Source organism: Elephas maximus, chromosome 20, assembly GCF_024166365.1.
Source record: "Elephas maximus indicus isolate mEleMax1 chromosome 20, mEleMax1 primary haplotype, whole genome shotgun sequence".
Taxonomy (NCBI): Eukaryota; Metazoa; Chordata; class Mammalia; order Proboscidea; family Elephantidae; genus Elephas; species Elephas maximus.
Window position 1 is genome coordinate 69,292,312 of NC_064838.1, and position 15,475 is coordinate 69,307,786.

Consider the following 15,475-nt stretch of genomic DNA (forward strand, 5'->3'; position numbering starts at 1 on the left):
TCGGGGACAGCAATGAGGGTCAGTTGGTGGGCGGGGCAGGGGGACAGCAATGAGGGTCAGTTGGTGGGCGGGGCTGGGGAACAGCAATGAGGGTCAGTTCGTGGGCGGGGCAGGGGGACAGCAATGAGGGTCAGTTGGTGGGCGGGGCAGTGGGGACAGCAATGAGGGTCAGTTGGTGGGCGGGGCAGGGGGACAGCAATGAGGGTCAGTTGGTGGGTGGGGCAGGGGGGACAGCAATGAGGGTCAGTTGGTGGGCGGGGCAGGGGGGACAGCAATGAGGGTCAGTTGGTGGGCGGGGCTGGGGGGACAGCAATGAGGGTCAGTTGGGCGGGGCTGGGGAGACAGCAATGAGGGTCAGTTGGTGGGCAGGGCTGGGGGGACAGCAATGAGGGTCAGTTGGTGGGCAGGGCTGGGGGACAGCAATGAGGGTCAGTTGGTGGGCGGGGCTGGGGGACAGCAATGAGGGTCAGTTGGTGGGTGGGGCTGGGGGACAGCAATGAGGGTCAGTTCGTGGGCGGGGCAGGGGGGACAGCTAACCAGAGCAGGCAAGTCCAAAAGTGAGCAGTGTCAAGAAGAATGTTAGTTTGACTCTCAGAGGAAATTCCAAATTGACCATTGACCTGAATTTCTTGTTACTGAGTATCATAATGTAGAAATAAATAAGAGTTCATTTTTTTCTCTGCCACAAGGCAAATACTGCTAATTAAATTTTTCTGATAACTTCAGTAGCATCATAAAAAAGGCTCTTCTCTCCTGAGATAATAATTTTATTAATATTTTTTCCTTAGTTGTATAATAAACAGGTACGCTTAAAATGGTGTCTTTCCATTATTTATGCCATTGTAGGACCAGCATTTTAATTTCTAGTTTAAAAATTTATTGATTTTTTCTTCTTAGGGATATCTGTGCTTTTATTAACATCCATGCCTTTGGGGTTGCTTTTAAAAGAAATTAAACTGGCAATGATATTCATAGATTTGACAGATACTTATTGTGTACCTACTATGTGTTATGCATTGCCCTCCACTGATCTAGAAAAACCATGTCTCTGATTTTCGTGCAGTTCATATTGGGGAAGGTGTGAGGTGGTGGAGACACTACACAGATAAAGAAGACATCAGATAAAATAAGATTATTTCAGTCAGTGATAAATGCTAGGGATGACTTGAGAGAGAGTGACTGGGACAGGCCACTTAGATAAAACTAGTTGAAGACAGCCACTCGGAGGAGTTTGTTTTTAAGCTCATTGGTAGGAAAGGAGCCAGCCATTTGAACATTTGGAAGGTCAGTGTTCCAGATAGAGGTAACAGCAAGTGTGGAGATCCTGAGGTGGAAATGGGGTGGGCAGAAAGGCCCTAAGGAGGTAGAAGAGAGAGGGGTCTGCCAGGAGGAGAGAGGGGTCTGGGATGGGGTTGGAGAAAGGGGGCCAGATGACTCTGGGCACAACCAGCTGGGAAGGGACTCAGAGTTGGCGGTGCAGGCAGTACAGAGGCAGCCCTCAGGGGAGGATTTGTGGTTGCCACGTGGAATATGGAGGACAAGAGTGGAAGCAGGGAGACCAGACGGTGGGCTGTTGAGGCAGTTCAGCTGACAGCTGGATTCACAGAGAAACTTAGATTAGGATTGCAGTGCCAGTGACAGTGAGGTGGAGATGGAGCTGAAATCTGCCTCGGAGTTACAGCCAGCAGGGCTGATGGCTGGAGGGTGAGTGGTGTGGAAAAGGAAGGCGTGAGAACTCATGACACATGGGGGTGTTTGCTCAAACAGCTGGATGAATTTATCTCACTTGTATAGATGATGGAGTGGTTATTTCAATTTGTATATGATAACCCTCAATTTGACCTGAATGAAAAGCCTTGATGTATTATATACAGTCTTCAGACATCTTCTAAAGATTGTAGGGGTAGAGAATAATTATTGCAGTGATGCCAAGTGTAAGAATGGCATGGGGGTGTTGTCTGACGTCTTTGTCTAACTTTAAGAGAGGGGAGGAGAACCACAATCAGCAACCCAAGGCTGGTTCCTGTGGGGTGAAGGTCAGGCATACCTCCACCCTCCAACGTTTTCACCGGTTCTAACTCCAGCCATCCTCACTCTCTACTCTGCTGGGTTTAGTAATTCCTGGCAGTGGCCACATGGACCTCACAGACCATACTCACAGGGTTAATTAGGAAATTAACAGGTTACAATTCAGGATCAGGAATAACTCAGGATAGAGTTCTTCGGTTAGGACAACTTCTCAGCCATGCCCACAGGCAGACCTCTTTCTCTTTCTCTGTGTCCTGGGTCTAGGAGGTTCTCAGTGCAGAGACCCCAGGCCCAAAGGACGCCTCCACTCCTAACTCTTCTTTCTTGGTGGTAGTGAGTTCTCCCCTCTGCCCAGGGATTGGCTCTGTTTTAAGCCTAGTGAGATGGTAAAACTGGTGAATTCCCTTGTTAGAGTTCCATGCACTTTATTTGCATGTTCCCACCTCTAGAAGGGTACCATACACCTTATTTGTATTATTAGCAATGCTGTCCAATCCCCTTGGGCCACAAGCATCTTATTAGCATAGTCCCATCCAGTCACGCTTGGTAGAGTACAGGGTCAGTGAGAAAGAGGAAGATTTTCAGTGAGGTGGATTGACACAGTGGCAGCAACAATGGGCTCAAGCATAACAACAGTTGCGAGGATGGTTCAGAACTGGGCAGTGTTTAGTCCTCTTGTACATAAGGTCGCTGTGAGTCCAAACCGACTCCATGGCACCTAACAATAGCACCCAATCATTTTGTAGGAGTCACAAGACCAGGCATGACTAAAAGAGCCATACTAAGTAATTCACTTTACCACACCAAGTTATGGAGTCGTTTATTCTTTTCAAAAGTTCCTTTTTTAATGGAACAGCAGCCCAGTCATACCACATAAGCCAGGAAACAAGGGGACACAGGGGCCTTCCTGGGACTTCTCATATTCTTATTTGAGTACCAAGATGTTATTGATTTAAAAAATTTTTTTTAATTTGTTTTTCATAATTAAATGAATATACATGCATATCATTAAAAAAAATTTACCAATGACAAGAAGACAAGGATGCAATCAGAATGGATAAAGCTCCATTCTCTTCGCAGGAGTATGGTTTTACCTGTACCCTTGGGACGCTTTTAGACCCTGGACAAAATGATATTTACACACTTCCCTTCTCCCACGCACAAACACACAAATTTAGATTTGTTATGAATTTACTTTTAACTTAAAAATAATTGTAAATACCTTCGCGCGTTGATGCATGTTGCTGTGCCGAGGTCTTTTTAAAGACCGCCTGTTTCCACTTCATTCACGTCTGATGATTAGTTCGGCCAGTCGTGTGTTGGTAGGCATTTAGGTTTTCAGTGCTGCCTTGTTACATGTAGGCTTTAATGATCATCAGCATTTCTGCATATCGATTCCCTACGCTGAGCCTCATCTCAGCTTCCCGCCAGGTTAGCACTTCATAGTTCTGATAGTGTCACCAGAGTAAGACAGTGAACACGTGAGTTTCTAGCAGTATGAAAAATAGAATATAAATCATTAACATTCAGCAGAGCCACTTTTGATGTGTCTGCTGCATATAGAAGTCATTAGCTGTATAGGACGGCTGTGCTTCAGACATTAAAGGGGACATTTCAGGATGTAAGTCCACATTTTAGTTGTATTTGATAAAAGATGCTTTTCCTGAAGTTACTTCATAAGCCTAGTACGTATGTTGACTATTTAAGGTAACCTTCCCCCTCCGCCCCGCCCTGCCACACACACAGGTACTTCGGCCCTCTTAGCTGTGGTCTTTGGTATGACCCGAAGAGGGAGTATTTATTGCTTCTTTGTACTGTAGCACCCATCACCAGGATCATGCCTCCACTGCCTGCGCTAGCCCAAGCCCATAAAGCAAACTAGTTGTGGACAAGAGGGAAGGCTGACTTTAGCTCTTCCCTCTCCTCATTTGTTATGTGTATACAGAAGTCCTAGTTTTTAGACTTATGTTATATCTGGTTTTTTAAGACAGCAGTTCTCAAATCAAACTTCAGAGTAATAGTATCCCTTTCCTTCTTGTGCGTTTGATCAGGGGAGGTGATGATCTAGATTTAAAGAAAGTTAGATAAAAGTAATAAGCGCCTGATCACACATGGTGTACTTCTTGTTTTCTCCTCTCCTTGGTCACAAACTCTAGAATGACATTTGTTCCGTTACCTCTTACAGTTTAAAAAAATGACTGTTAGAACGCCTCATGCTGCGGATTTGTGGTGTGCTTTAGATTTTTTTTTTTTTAGAAAGTTACAGTGTTGTTTCACCAGATTTTGTAAAAGCCTTTTTTGTGTGAGATTCTTACTGTGTTCAGCTCCGCTACTTGAATCTCAGTCTGCTGAGCTGGACCAAAAAAAAAAAAAAAAGAGTGACGTTATATGTTTGATATAATGTCAGAATTTCATGCTTCCTAAATTGTTCTTTATAATGTGTTTTTCACAACAAAAATAACTGCTAAACCAATGTCTATACATTTTTTTGCCTGACACATGAATATATTGAAATTTTTCTTCCTAAATTTTGTTTTCCCGTATGCGTCAACGTATTTTTACATAAATGACAAGTGTAGCAATCTCAGAATGCTCTTGTGAGTGCAGCCCGCTTGACTTCATTGCCTCTTCCTGCTTCCCCACCTCCTCCCACCCTTCTCTCCACCCTGTAAACCAGGTTAGTTCAGTAGGTGACTTAGCGTGTGTCTTCTCATTCTCCTCATGCTCACGACTGTCCAGGCACATACAGCAGGATCACGTTTTATCAGTAGGGGCATCTGGTCGTGGTTTACAGAAATGGATCCTGTCACGCACTCTTCTTTTCTACTCCTCGATACCGCACGGAAATCCAGTCACAGCCTCAAGGCCAATCCCCCCGCTTAAAGGCTGCCTACGGTCGTGAGGTGTGGCCGCGCTGGCATTGCCTCCGCCAGCCCCTCTGTGGACATTCACCTTGTTGCCCGGTGTTTGACTCTGAGCAGAGCTGCAGTAAACACCCTTGTGCGTGTGTCCTTACCTACTATGGCTTAGTTCCTGTGGGACAGAGTCTCAGGAAGGGATTCTCAGGTCTGAAAGGGTATTGATTTTCATTGTGAAGAGCTGCAGCTAGATCTGCTTTCCCAAAGCCTGTGTGATACCTTGTATCTCCACCAGCCCTATGTGAGTGTGTCTTGGCCAGGAGTAATGTCGTGTTTATTTTTCTAAACTTCATTTATTTCTTCTAAAGCCTCTTAAAATATTCTTCGCAGGCGGGCGGGCGTGCATACACACACACGGTTAATTCTGATTTGACTTTGAAGTAAATTTCTCAAACAAGCACGAACATTCACTGCTCGTGTGGCAGATTTCTTCTGAGCCTGTATAACATTTAGTGATACAAGGTAGAGATCTTTCAAATGACCCATGTTTTTAAAGCCACTTCATTTAAACTATACGTGGTTTTCCCAGCACCTTTGGGAAATTTCTATTCATTCTGTGTGGAATTTACCCTAGGGAACAAGTCTAGTTCTTTCGGGCTGGGATTAATCTCTGCAAAACCTGTAGCCTCCTGGAGGATAATAATTTTGGGTAAGATTAATTGCAGAGCCAGTGGAAAACCATCATCAGTTCTGTTTCTGATCTCATTGTGCTCTTCGCATTTAACAGTGTTCATGTTGTGTATCAAATAATGAGCGGGCTGAGGTCAGCCCACAGTTGACCCAAAGCCTGTGTAAATCAGGCCTTGAGGGTGTATTTTATTTGCCTGCCGTTGGACGGTTGGAACAGCTGAAAAGAGACACACAGATGAAGTGTGGCTAAGCCCTGAAGAGCCATCCACAAACAGATCAGACGATGCCAGCTCGAGGGCCACTGCATGGTATGAGCCCCCGTGGTGAATTATCCCCTTTAAGCTTTGTCTCTCACCTCTCCTAATCTGGCGTGTGTACCTAGTGAGCGCTGGGGAGTAACATAGCAACATTTCTTGGTGAAGCTGATCTGATTCTGGGTAGCAGGCTTCCATGCCCACAGCTGAATGAATTGCTCGGTGTTTTCCAAGTTTGAAAATACTTCCCCCCTCTGAAGTGCTCCTTGGCAGCAGGTAAGGAAGCCCCTGTAAGTGCCAATTAAGGCCAGTTGTAACCCCCCCCCCCCCGCCCCCAGCCCTGCTGAGGCTGTGGAGTGGAGTTAGTGGAGACTCATACTTCTGGAAAACGGAGAACTGGCTCCCACCAGTGACAGGAACACATTATTTCATGACAGCCAACAGCTTGTTTGTTGCCCTGTAAAACACCGAATGACACAGTGCTGGCTTCTCAGGGATTCGATTTAGGGAATCCCAAGGTTGGTTGGAGACTTCACTGATTTCCATAGTAGAACCTCCCTCGGTGTCTGTCCTGTCTTACTCTTACTGTTCCTTTCTTTCACATGCTGTGCCCCATTAAATCTCTCTTGGGTTCTAGTCATAGTAGCTAACGTTTACAGGTACTTCCCAACTTACGACGAGTTCTGTTCCGATGACTGCCTTGTAAGTCAGGTCTCACGGAAGTCGAATATCCTTTTTTTTTTTTAGTTTTCGTTATTATTGCCTTGTATTATCGGTATCTTTATAAATCCAATCTTTATTTGTCTTTGGGGATTGGAAACGTTACAGTGCTGGTGGCTATTTCCTTGTGCTCCTGTGGCATCTCTTAAGGGCCACCATAGCCTTCGGTGGTTTGAATATGGTTGCAAGAAACCTGAGAAGGTAGGCTTCAGAAAACCTCCTTGGTCTTAATTTGGCTGATAGAGTTTGGAGCACAGTGCTTGCAGTGAAAATGAAATAGCGTAAATTTAGAATCTGTCTGGCCTAAACATCTGTGAGTAAACATCTGAGAATGGTAGTATCAGCAAATTACATGCTGCAGCATTGCATGTAGTACCAAAAAAAAAAAAAAGAACCACAAACAGCCGTTAAGCGTGGTTCGTCGTAACTCGAGTATGTCGTAAGTCAGGGACCACCTGTTTGTGATGTGCTGGGTGTTGCATTAGTACCTCATTTTCTCCTCACCCAGCTCCCTGGGAGGAGGTAGTGGTGGTATCCGTGTTTTCCAGTTGAAGACAAAGGCCCTGAGGGACAGAAGTCTCTTACCCAAGGCCCCACAACCAGACATGATCAGACTGCAGGCTCACTGTCCTCGCTACCAAGTTAAAGAGTTTCCCAGATAATTGAATGCCAAGCCGATTGGCTAGTTGGGCATTTCAGCCCAACAGAGGGCCATAACTCTTGCCCTTTCTCCCCTCCTAGCTGCTGCTTGTTTGCTTATTTTCTGTGAGTAGGCTAATTCACAGAATTTTTGTCAGTTCAGGACTCCCTTTGTGCACCAGAGTTAAATTGATGAGTGCACACCATCCAAACCACAGCTGATACATGTAATTTCTGGTCTGTAGGGCATGGATGTTATTCTGTTAAAATGGTATTTTAGTCTGTGGTCTTTTTTTAGTGAAAAGAAATGTGACCATGTCCCCAGACCTAGATACTTAAATATGAGCCTTCGTTGGGAGATTTAATATCAAAATAAACTTTATTTGGATAGGATATTGGGAAATGGTTTAAAAACAGATGCTTTCCAAGCAGAACAAAGTGGTATTTGCTTGAACATTTTATTCAGGGCATTGAGGGTCATGCATGTGTTTAAAAATGAAATGTGTGCTTTATGCTCAGGTTTTGTGTGTATTTTTATCAGACAGTTATATTTTCCTGGCTTATACTACCATTCATCCTTTTTTTGATGTAGGTCTTAAAAATAGATTTAAATTGTTTTTTTCCTTGTTTTTACATGAAATTAAATGTAGACATGTTTGTAGGATTTAAGAACATTTGCTGAAGTTCACTGTTGTTTTCGTCAGGGTTGCAGAAAGACTTTGTTGCCACGCTGTCATGGCTTGGCTGGCTCTAGGAACATTCGAAAGGCAAGCATTTATGCCAGTAGACCAGCAAGGACTGGGTGTCCACATACACGCACACCATGTGTGTGGAACTGAGGGTTGCCTTAGAAAGGGTCCTCTCGTCTCAGCTCAGTTCTGCAGTTGATGCCATCAAAAAGAGCCCTTAGCTGGCCCTGGGGACAATGCGTACATCCAGTGAACAGTGCTGAGACTTGTTGCAATCAGGTATAGTACAACAGTAGGGTTTTTTGGTTTTTTTTTTTTTTTTTCCTTCTCACTTAAGAAAACCTTAAATTCTAATTTTTTGCAGATTGATTTTTTTAAAGATTTGGGAGAAGTGTGCTCAGCCTGCCGGTGGCTCTTCCCTTATGCTCCTCTGGCATCTCTTAAGGGCCACCATGGCCTTTGGTGGTTTGAATGTGGTTGTAAGAAACCTGAGAAAGGTAGGCTTCAGAAAATCTCCTGGATCTTAATTTTGCTGATAAGAGTTTGGAGCGGAATGCTTGCAGTGAAAATGAAATAGTGTAAATTTAGAATCTGTATCTGGCCTAATAGAAGTCATTTGCCATGCCTCAAGCCTTTCCCCACCCCTTCCAGACCCTATCTTTCCCACACGCGTCATTCGTGACTTTTGCCAGATATTCTTTGTAGGGTGATGGATTCTGTAGGGGAGTCTTTGCCTCTTCTTTGGATACTTCAAAACATTCATTCTGAACTGTCAACCTGAGTCTATTTATGTACGTGTGCAGCCTTTATTATCATAAAACTCAGATCAGTTGGTGGTTCTTTTCCATGTCTATTTCATGGTAGCATTTGGCGACTGGCAAGAGGAGAAATAGTTGTGTGAAGGGTGTGATAGGGCCAAGGTAGGGACCAGCCAAATCAGGATGGCACTGTTGATAAAGAGCCACTTAATGACAAAAGTTTGGGGCTTAAAATTATCCTCAACTTTTATCTGTCATCTAATGATTGAACATCAAATTCTGGACAATCAATTGTATATTCTTCTGCACACACACTTACATATAAAATACAGAAAATGAGCTAAGCTTTCTATAACTACATTTATTAGAATGGAAACGTATGCCATGTATAATAGCCTTTTTTTAAGGATAGAGCATGTGGAAATAAAACGTGGTGAAAGGATTCTCAGGCTTATAGAAGTATGTTGAAGACTTCTAGATCTACTGAGGCTTAAAATGTAGGTTTTATAATGAATCATGTAGATTTTCTAATATACCTGGCAGTAACAGTGTCAGTTTAAAGTATTCAGAAAAAGTAGGCTGTGAGTAATCCACATTTTAGCAGGTTAAATTTTTTACTTCCACCTTCCCCAGTTTTGGCAAGTTGCCTTTCAAATAGAAGGATTAATTTACACCGGCCAGGACGCCTTGTATGACCATATTAGATGAAATTAGACTCCACCCCCTGTTTTCTGTTGATCTGCCAGGACCTTTGTAATTCAAGTGCTTTTTACAGTAGTAGCAAATGTTACATAAGTCCAAACATGGAGCATATTTGGAGTTGGTGGGCAGACCCAACTCATGATGCAAGCCTGCAGTAGCAAGTGTGCAGTGAAGCACAGCCAGATTCTGTGAATGGAAGGTCACCAGAAGCCGCTGCACAGCAGCCCTTCCCCTGCACAGGGGCTGACAGCTCCACTGGGTAAGTTTTCCGAGGCCGGGCTTGGCTCGAGGCCCAGTTCTAGATGAGCTTGCGGAAAGTGGGTTAGGTCTTCGCTGGCATTATGTGGACCCAAGCAGAGGCCGGCAGAGTTCGTGCAGGCCTCCTCCCTCCTGGCCTCCGCTGCTGCCCCACCAGCAGGCCCGGAGGGGCGTGCTGCGAGGTGGTGGGGGCTCAGCTCTACACCGGGAGCGGATCAGTGTGGGCATTGCAGCAGGAGGGATTAGCTGCTGCAAGCAGTCCCCAGGAGCCGTTCTGAAATGTCACTTGAGAGATCTGGCCAAAGTTCAAAAGCAGACGGGAGTCGAGTTTGCTATTAACTCCAACAAAATGCTGAGGTTTGCACCAAACAGTTCTCCTATCTGAAAACAGGGAGAGCGTTGGTTATGTCGCTCTCTAAAAATGGAAGAGGGTTGTGACACACTTTAGCTGTTTGTTTTTTATCTTCTCTGTGGTAAGCGAGGTTTCATGACAGGCGGCTCGCAGTGTTTCCTGTAGAGTGTTTGAGAGCTGTCTTGTCAGAGACTTCAGATCCACAGCAGTTTCAGACAGCACCATGTCAAGAGGAAGGACAACTTGAGAATACAAACTGTAACCCTGGGAAGTCATTCAGTGACTGAAATTGAGTGTATAAACGTTTAATTGTGGGGCGACTCCCAGAAAAGATGGTTCTTTTCAGTTGCGTTACTAAGATACCGAGCGGCTTGTGCCGAGTGTTTGGGGGGCAGGGGGGTTGATACACAACCTTAACCAACACGGGGGGACAGGCTGTGCTCAAAGTTACCTTAGCTCTTTCTGCTTTCTGTCTTCTGGCAGGAAGTGAGCTGACAATTGAATTCTTTAGTTTCACTGGATTCAAATTTCATGCCTTCTGCAATAATGAGCTTGATCGGATGGTTTTCATTAACGTTGGCAATTTAGTTACCTAGTTGTAGGGCTTTAAATACAAGCAGCTCTTAAACCTTTAATCAAATTGCTGTTAATTCACTAAAATCGATTTTTCTGCAAATCCTTCTCTCTGAATTATCAGGTAGTTTTAGTTTTGCTGTTTCTGCTTTCGTTTTTGAATATTGGTTTTGGTGCAGTTGGGGCAGATACTGTTTCTCTCTTCAGAACAAATAAATACACGCTGCAAACTCATTGAAAACATGGCATCTGTAAAGAAATGAATCACCCACTCCTTATCAAGAGAATGCTTAGTGGAGGAGGCCTTTTGGGTTGTGTTCTGAGTTTGAGGTTTTGTTATCGGTCCCATATCCATCCAGAATAGAATAAAGTGTCCCCTCTAGAAAAAAGTGAGATGAAAAAAATAGAAACTAGTGAAAAATAGTAATAGGAACTGTGACTTAGAGACTGAGCACAGTGCTTTTTGGCAGATGGTGCTGTCATTCCGTTGCACCTGGAGCGGATGCCCCTTGGCCTGGGAAGATGACGCTCCCTCTGGGATTTCTGCACAGAAGTTGCAGTTTAAAAAAAAAAAAAAAAATTGTAAGACAGCGTCTCTAATTTAAGTTTCCCCAGATTCCTTTAATTTTCTCTCTCTACCTTTCACCCCCCCCCATTCTTAATCCTGTAGGAGCTATCCTTTCTCTCCTCTGTGTGTGTGTGTGTCTGTGTGTGTGTGTCTGTGTATGAAAATTGGATTGGCGTGGCAAAGGCATACCTTAGTGTTTTTGTCTTTTTAGTGATGGTCTGTCTTTCATTTGGGAAAACTGACCAAAACCTAAGATGTGGCTGCAGAGATTTGTGTAAATGACTGTGTCTGAGTGTGTCTGATTCTCGAGCTTCAGGTGGTGTAACAAATTGGAAAGCTAAAATTCTGACGATTCATTGGACTTCTAGGTGCTTTTTCTCCCTAACAGATCAAAGCATTAAATCAAAAGTAACTGGAGACTGATGGATTTTTAGTTTTGGGGTTTTTTTTTTTTTTCCTTCTCATATGTTGATAACATAAGGAATAGCAACATTTCAAGTGAATGATGGGGTGCAGAGGAGAGGGGCGTGAATTTGGGGGAGATGGTGTGCAGCAGTCAGGTGGTGAGCTTGGGTCTGTTTCAGGCTGGCTGTACCTGTCGATACCATCAGGGGAGTGCTGTTTCCTGAGGCCAGAGGGGAAAGTCCACACGACCGTTGGCAAAGCAGAAGTGTCAGCCAGCATGTCGTTCATCGCAGGGTAGCCTGTGGTCAGCGGTGGTGACAGGAGATGGAGCTGGCATGAGTTCCATGGCTGTGTTGTGCTCAGGGCAGCAGCGCCTTTCACAAGGGTACTCTCCCTAAGAGCCGGTGTTGTGCACGTGCGTGTTTGAGACCGCGTGACCTGCGGGTCAGAGTGCGCGCCTCCAGCAGACTTGGTTGTGGGAGCAGAGGGAGAAAGCCTTCCGCTCAGCAGGCCATTCAGGGTCCTTGAAACAGGCTGTCTCGTGACACTGATTACGAAGTAGGGATGTGGGACTCACCATCCAGGTGGTCAGCTGCTACAGCCTTCAGTACTTCCTCTTTCTCTCTACCTTTTCATCTCCTTTAATAAAGTATTCGGATGTTTTAAGGCCATTTTTAAAATGTTTACAAAGAAATACAAGTTGAGAAGGCAGGGGTGGGGTACCCTACCGCCAGACACTCAATAAGGTTTTCATAGTTCTGACATAGTTGCAGGTGAAGTCCAGGAGGAACAGTGCTCATGGGAGGAATTCCTGGCAAGAGGATTCTTTGAGGTTGCCATATTTCTGCTCCCTTCTTAGCAATATTATTTACACGCCATTCACACTGGCCCTGCCCCAGCGGGGTCGCCTTCCCTACAGTCTGCCCTCTGTGGTCTGTACTCCTTCACGTGGCCAGTGTGACCAGGGATGCTGCGGTGCACACTCTGCCCAGAGACGGGGAAATGCGGGGAGACCCGGAATTCTTCACTGGGGCCTTTATTTCCATCATAAAGCACCAACTTGAAGAGCTTGATAATTTGATTATAGACCTTTGGCGAAAAGTTGTTTCAGGTGGCCCAAGTGCTGTTAAGGACTCTCTCCTGCACTTTCCCTTAGGTTTTCACATAAAAGCACTTCCTCGTGCCTGCAGGAGGAGAGATGCCTTTGGCAGCGGCCACTGTTGGAGACTGACGCCTTAGGGTAGCCAGTGTTGAAATCACCCTTTTCAGTGCAGCCTCTCAAGTGGAAATGATGCCCTGGGCTTCCTGGTGAAGGCTGTTTCTCTCAGTGTTTTCCAGTGCCCTTTGTAACCCACTGAAGCGTGCTCCTAAGGCCGCCTCCCTTCTCCTGTTTTGGCTATTTGTCTTTTGAGGCACTGCATGTCAGGGGTCAGCTCTGGCTTCCCCAGCTTGAGATGTTCCAGGGACAGTCCCAGAGCTTTACTTTACTTCTCAGAAATCAGACTACACCCAGCTTTCTCTGTAGTCTAATCCAATGGCTGGGGACCCTGATGGAATGACAGAAAACTCAGATTTAGGATTCAGAACATTGGTTAAGAGCTACAGCTGCTAACCAAAAGGTCAGCAGTTCAAATCCACCAGCTGCTTCTTGGAAACCCTAAGGGGCAGTTCTGCTCTGTCCTATAGGGTCGCGATGAGTCGGAATCGATGCGATGAGTTTGGTGTTTTGGTTCTTGGATGACAGAGTAGAGTAATTTTTCTGTAGGATTGTCCTTTGCGGTTTGCGGCTCAGGCACATTTTAGTATTTTTAGGAAAGAATGAGAAAAGTTACAGGGAAAAGCTAATCACAGTGAATATAGTGAGAAAACCATTAAATGCTTAATGTCCGTGGTGTGATTGTAAGTGGCATGCCGAGTATATTTTTAATAGTTACTAGGAAAGATAAATAACCGCTGCATCAACCCCAGTGCCATGTTTTCAGAGGTATTATTGCTTAGGATAGCGCTGGCTTAGGTGCTCTGAAGTCAGCCCCTGAATTAAAATATATGCACATACAGGTAGGGTTTGTCGTTGGTTGCCATCTAGCTGATTTCAGCTCATGACAACCCCATGCATAAGTGTGTCTGCGTACATGTGTACATTCCATGTGTAAATGTGTGTATACATGTATACATCCCACATATAAATGTGTGTATACATACATACATCCCACATGTAAATGTGTGTATACATGTATATATCCCATGTGTAAATGTGTGTGTATACATGTATATACCCCATGTGTACGTGTGTGTATACGTGTATGTATCCCATGTGTACATGTGTGTATATATAATGTAAATAATTATCCAGGTAATATGCAGATATGCTGAAAGATCCTGAATGTCAGTATTGAAAGAAGTTTGAGGGAAACACAGGTGTGGATCAGAGTTGATTTGTAAGGAAAAAGTGCTGAGATTAAAAAAAGAAACCTAGAGTCTTGGTTGATAGCCTGTCTCAGGTCTGGATCTTGTGGGGAGAGGGTCATAGCCCTTACGAAAGGTGGTAATGCCAGATGACACCTTACCAGTTGTGCTTGGCCACCTGAAAGTGAAGTATGACAGTTAGTTTAATTGTGAACTGTGTAACAGTAAATGGAATTTTTTTTCAACCTGGATATACAAATAGTTTCATTCTGTGAAGGGACAGCTTAATCAACAGCTCAGAGTTTCTAAACTGAGCTTTTTGAAATATGTAACTGTTAATTGTTGCTTGGCTAAAAGATCTATAAATATTTGCCTGTGTTTTATATTTTCTAGCCATGTGTAAGCTTATCAAAAGCCCTGTTTTAAATGGCAGTGGCTATGGAGTGTTAGTGGAACGGGGCTGTCAGAGGCTCCATGGGACCGTGGTTCCTTGAAGAGTGGCTTGGTAGTTGTCCTAAGTCTTTTCAGTATACAGTATGCATGATGTTTGACCTGATCAAATCCAGCCAAAAGTATGTGCTTCATTTAAAGAAAAATCTATGAAGATTAGGAATCACTACTTTGATAACCTTCCTGAAATTTCCACCTTTGAACCCATGAACTGAATTTGAGGCTTGATCTCCACTTTATTCAATTTTACCTACAGTTCTTTCTGAGTGACTCAGTTCCGTCAGGAAAATGACCTAACCTTTTATTCATACAGTGTTATCTTGAATGAGCATCCTTTTTGGTTGGTGCGACTCCATTTGTTTTTAAATTAATTCTAACGGTTGTCCTTCCGCATTCCTTATCTGAGAAGAGTTCCGTGTCTTCCCAGAGGAGCATACATATGAAACACGTAAATTAAATTCTCCCCATGCTGGAGAGGACAGTGAGAGCAAAGCAGGTGTGGTTTGCTCTTCAGTAGCCTCTCCCTGCTTTGGGGGGCAGCGGTTGTTCTCACAGGTACTTCTCTAAAGAAGTAAGTCTGTGGCTGGCATCAGCTGAACTAACAGAGCTGTCTGTCTTACTCCCTGTCGAGTTCCTAGTACCTGGTACATGGTAGGCCCTGGGCTGCAGGCTTCACAGCTCTGTCATTTAACCCCCGACAACCCTGCAAGGTAGGCTTGACAAGATGAAGAGGCTGCGAAGGTGGACGGAGTCACGTAGTTGCTCAAGGTCACCCAGCTAGCTAGTAAGTGGCAGAGCAAGGATTTGAACCCACATCTTTCTGACTCCAAAGTTCTTGCCCTTTTTATGTCTCTTATTTTTATTTTGCTTTAGATTCCATTCTGTTTGGTTTCTGGTTAGTTACTCAGTTCAAAAAAAAAAAAAACAAACCCATTGCTGTCAAGTCAATTAGTGACTCTAGAGGACAGAGTAGAACTGCCCCATAGGGTTTCCAAGGAACTGCTGGTGGATTTGAACTGCTGACCTTTTGGTTAGCAGTCATATCACTTAACCACTTAGCCAATATCAGGGACTGGATCTGACAGCCTCGAGACTCCACTGGGAGGACAGCCATCAGTGACCACA

General features: G+C 44.5%; 1 protein-coding gene across 13 annotated transcripts in view; it reads left to right on the forward strand.

Moving 5' to 3' along the window:
• The window catches only part of ATXN7 (ataxin 7), a 199,049-nt gene that overhangs the window by 131,277 nt on the left and 52,297 nt on the right, over positions 1-15,475 (forward strand). The window contains exon 1 of one of the 13 annotated variants that reach the window (XM_049863246.1): positions 932-9,597. The exons of the other annotated variants lie outside the window; for them this stretch is intronic. Coding sequence (XP_049719203.1) covers positions 9,531-9,597 — 67 coding nt within the window. The 5' untranslated portion in view covers positions 932-9,530. Of the gene's footprint in view, positions 1-931; positions 9,598-15,475 lie in introns of those variants that run through there. 13 annotated transcript variants of the gene reach the window in all.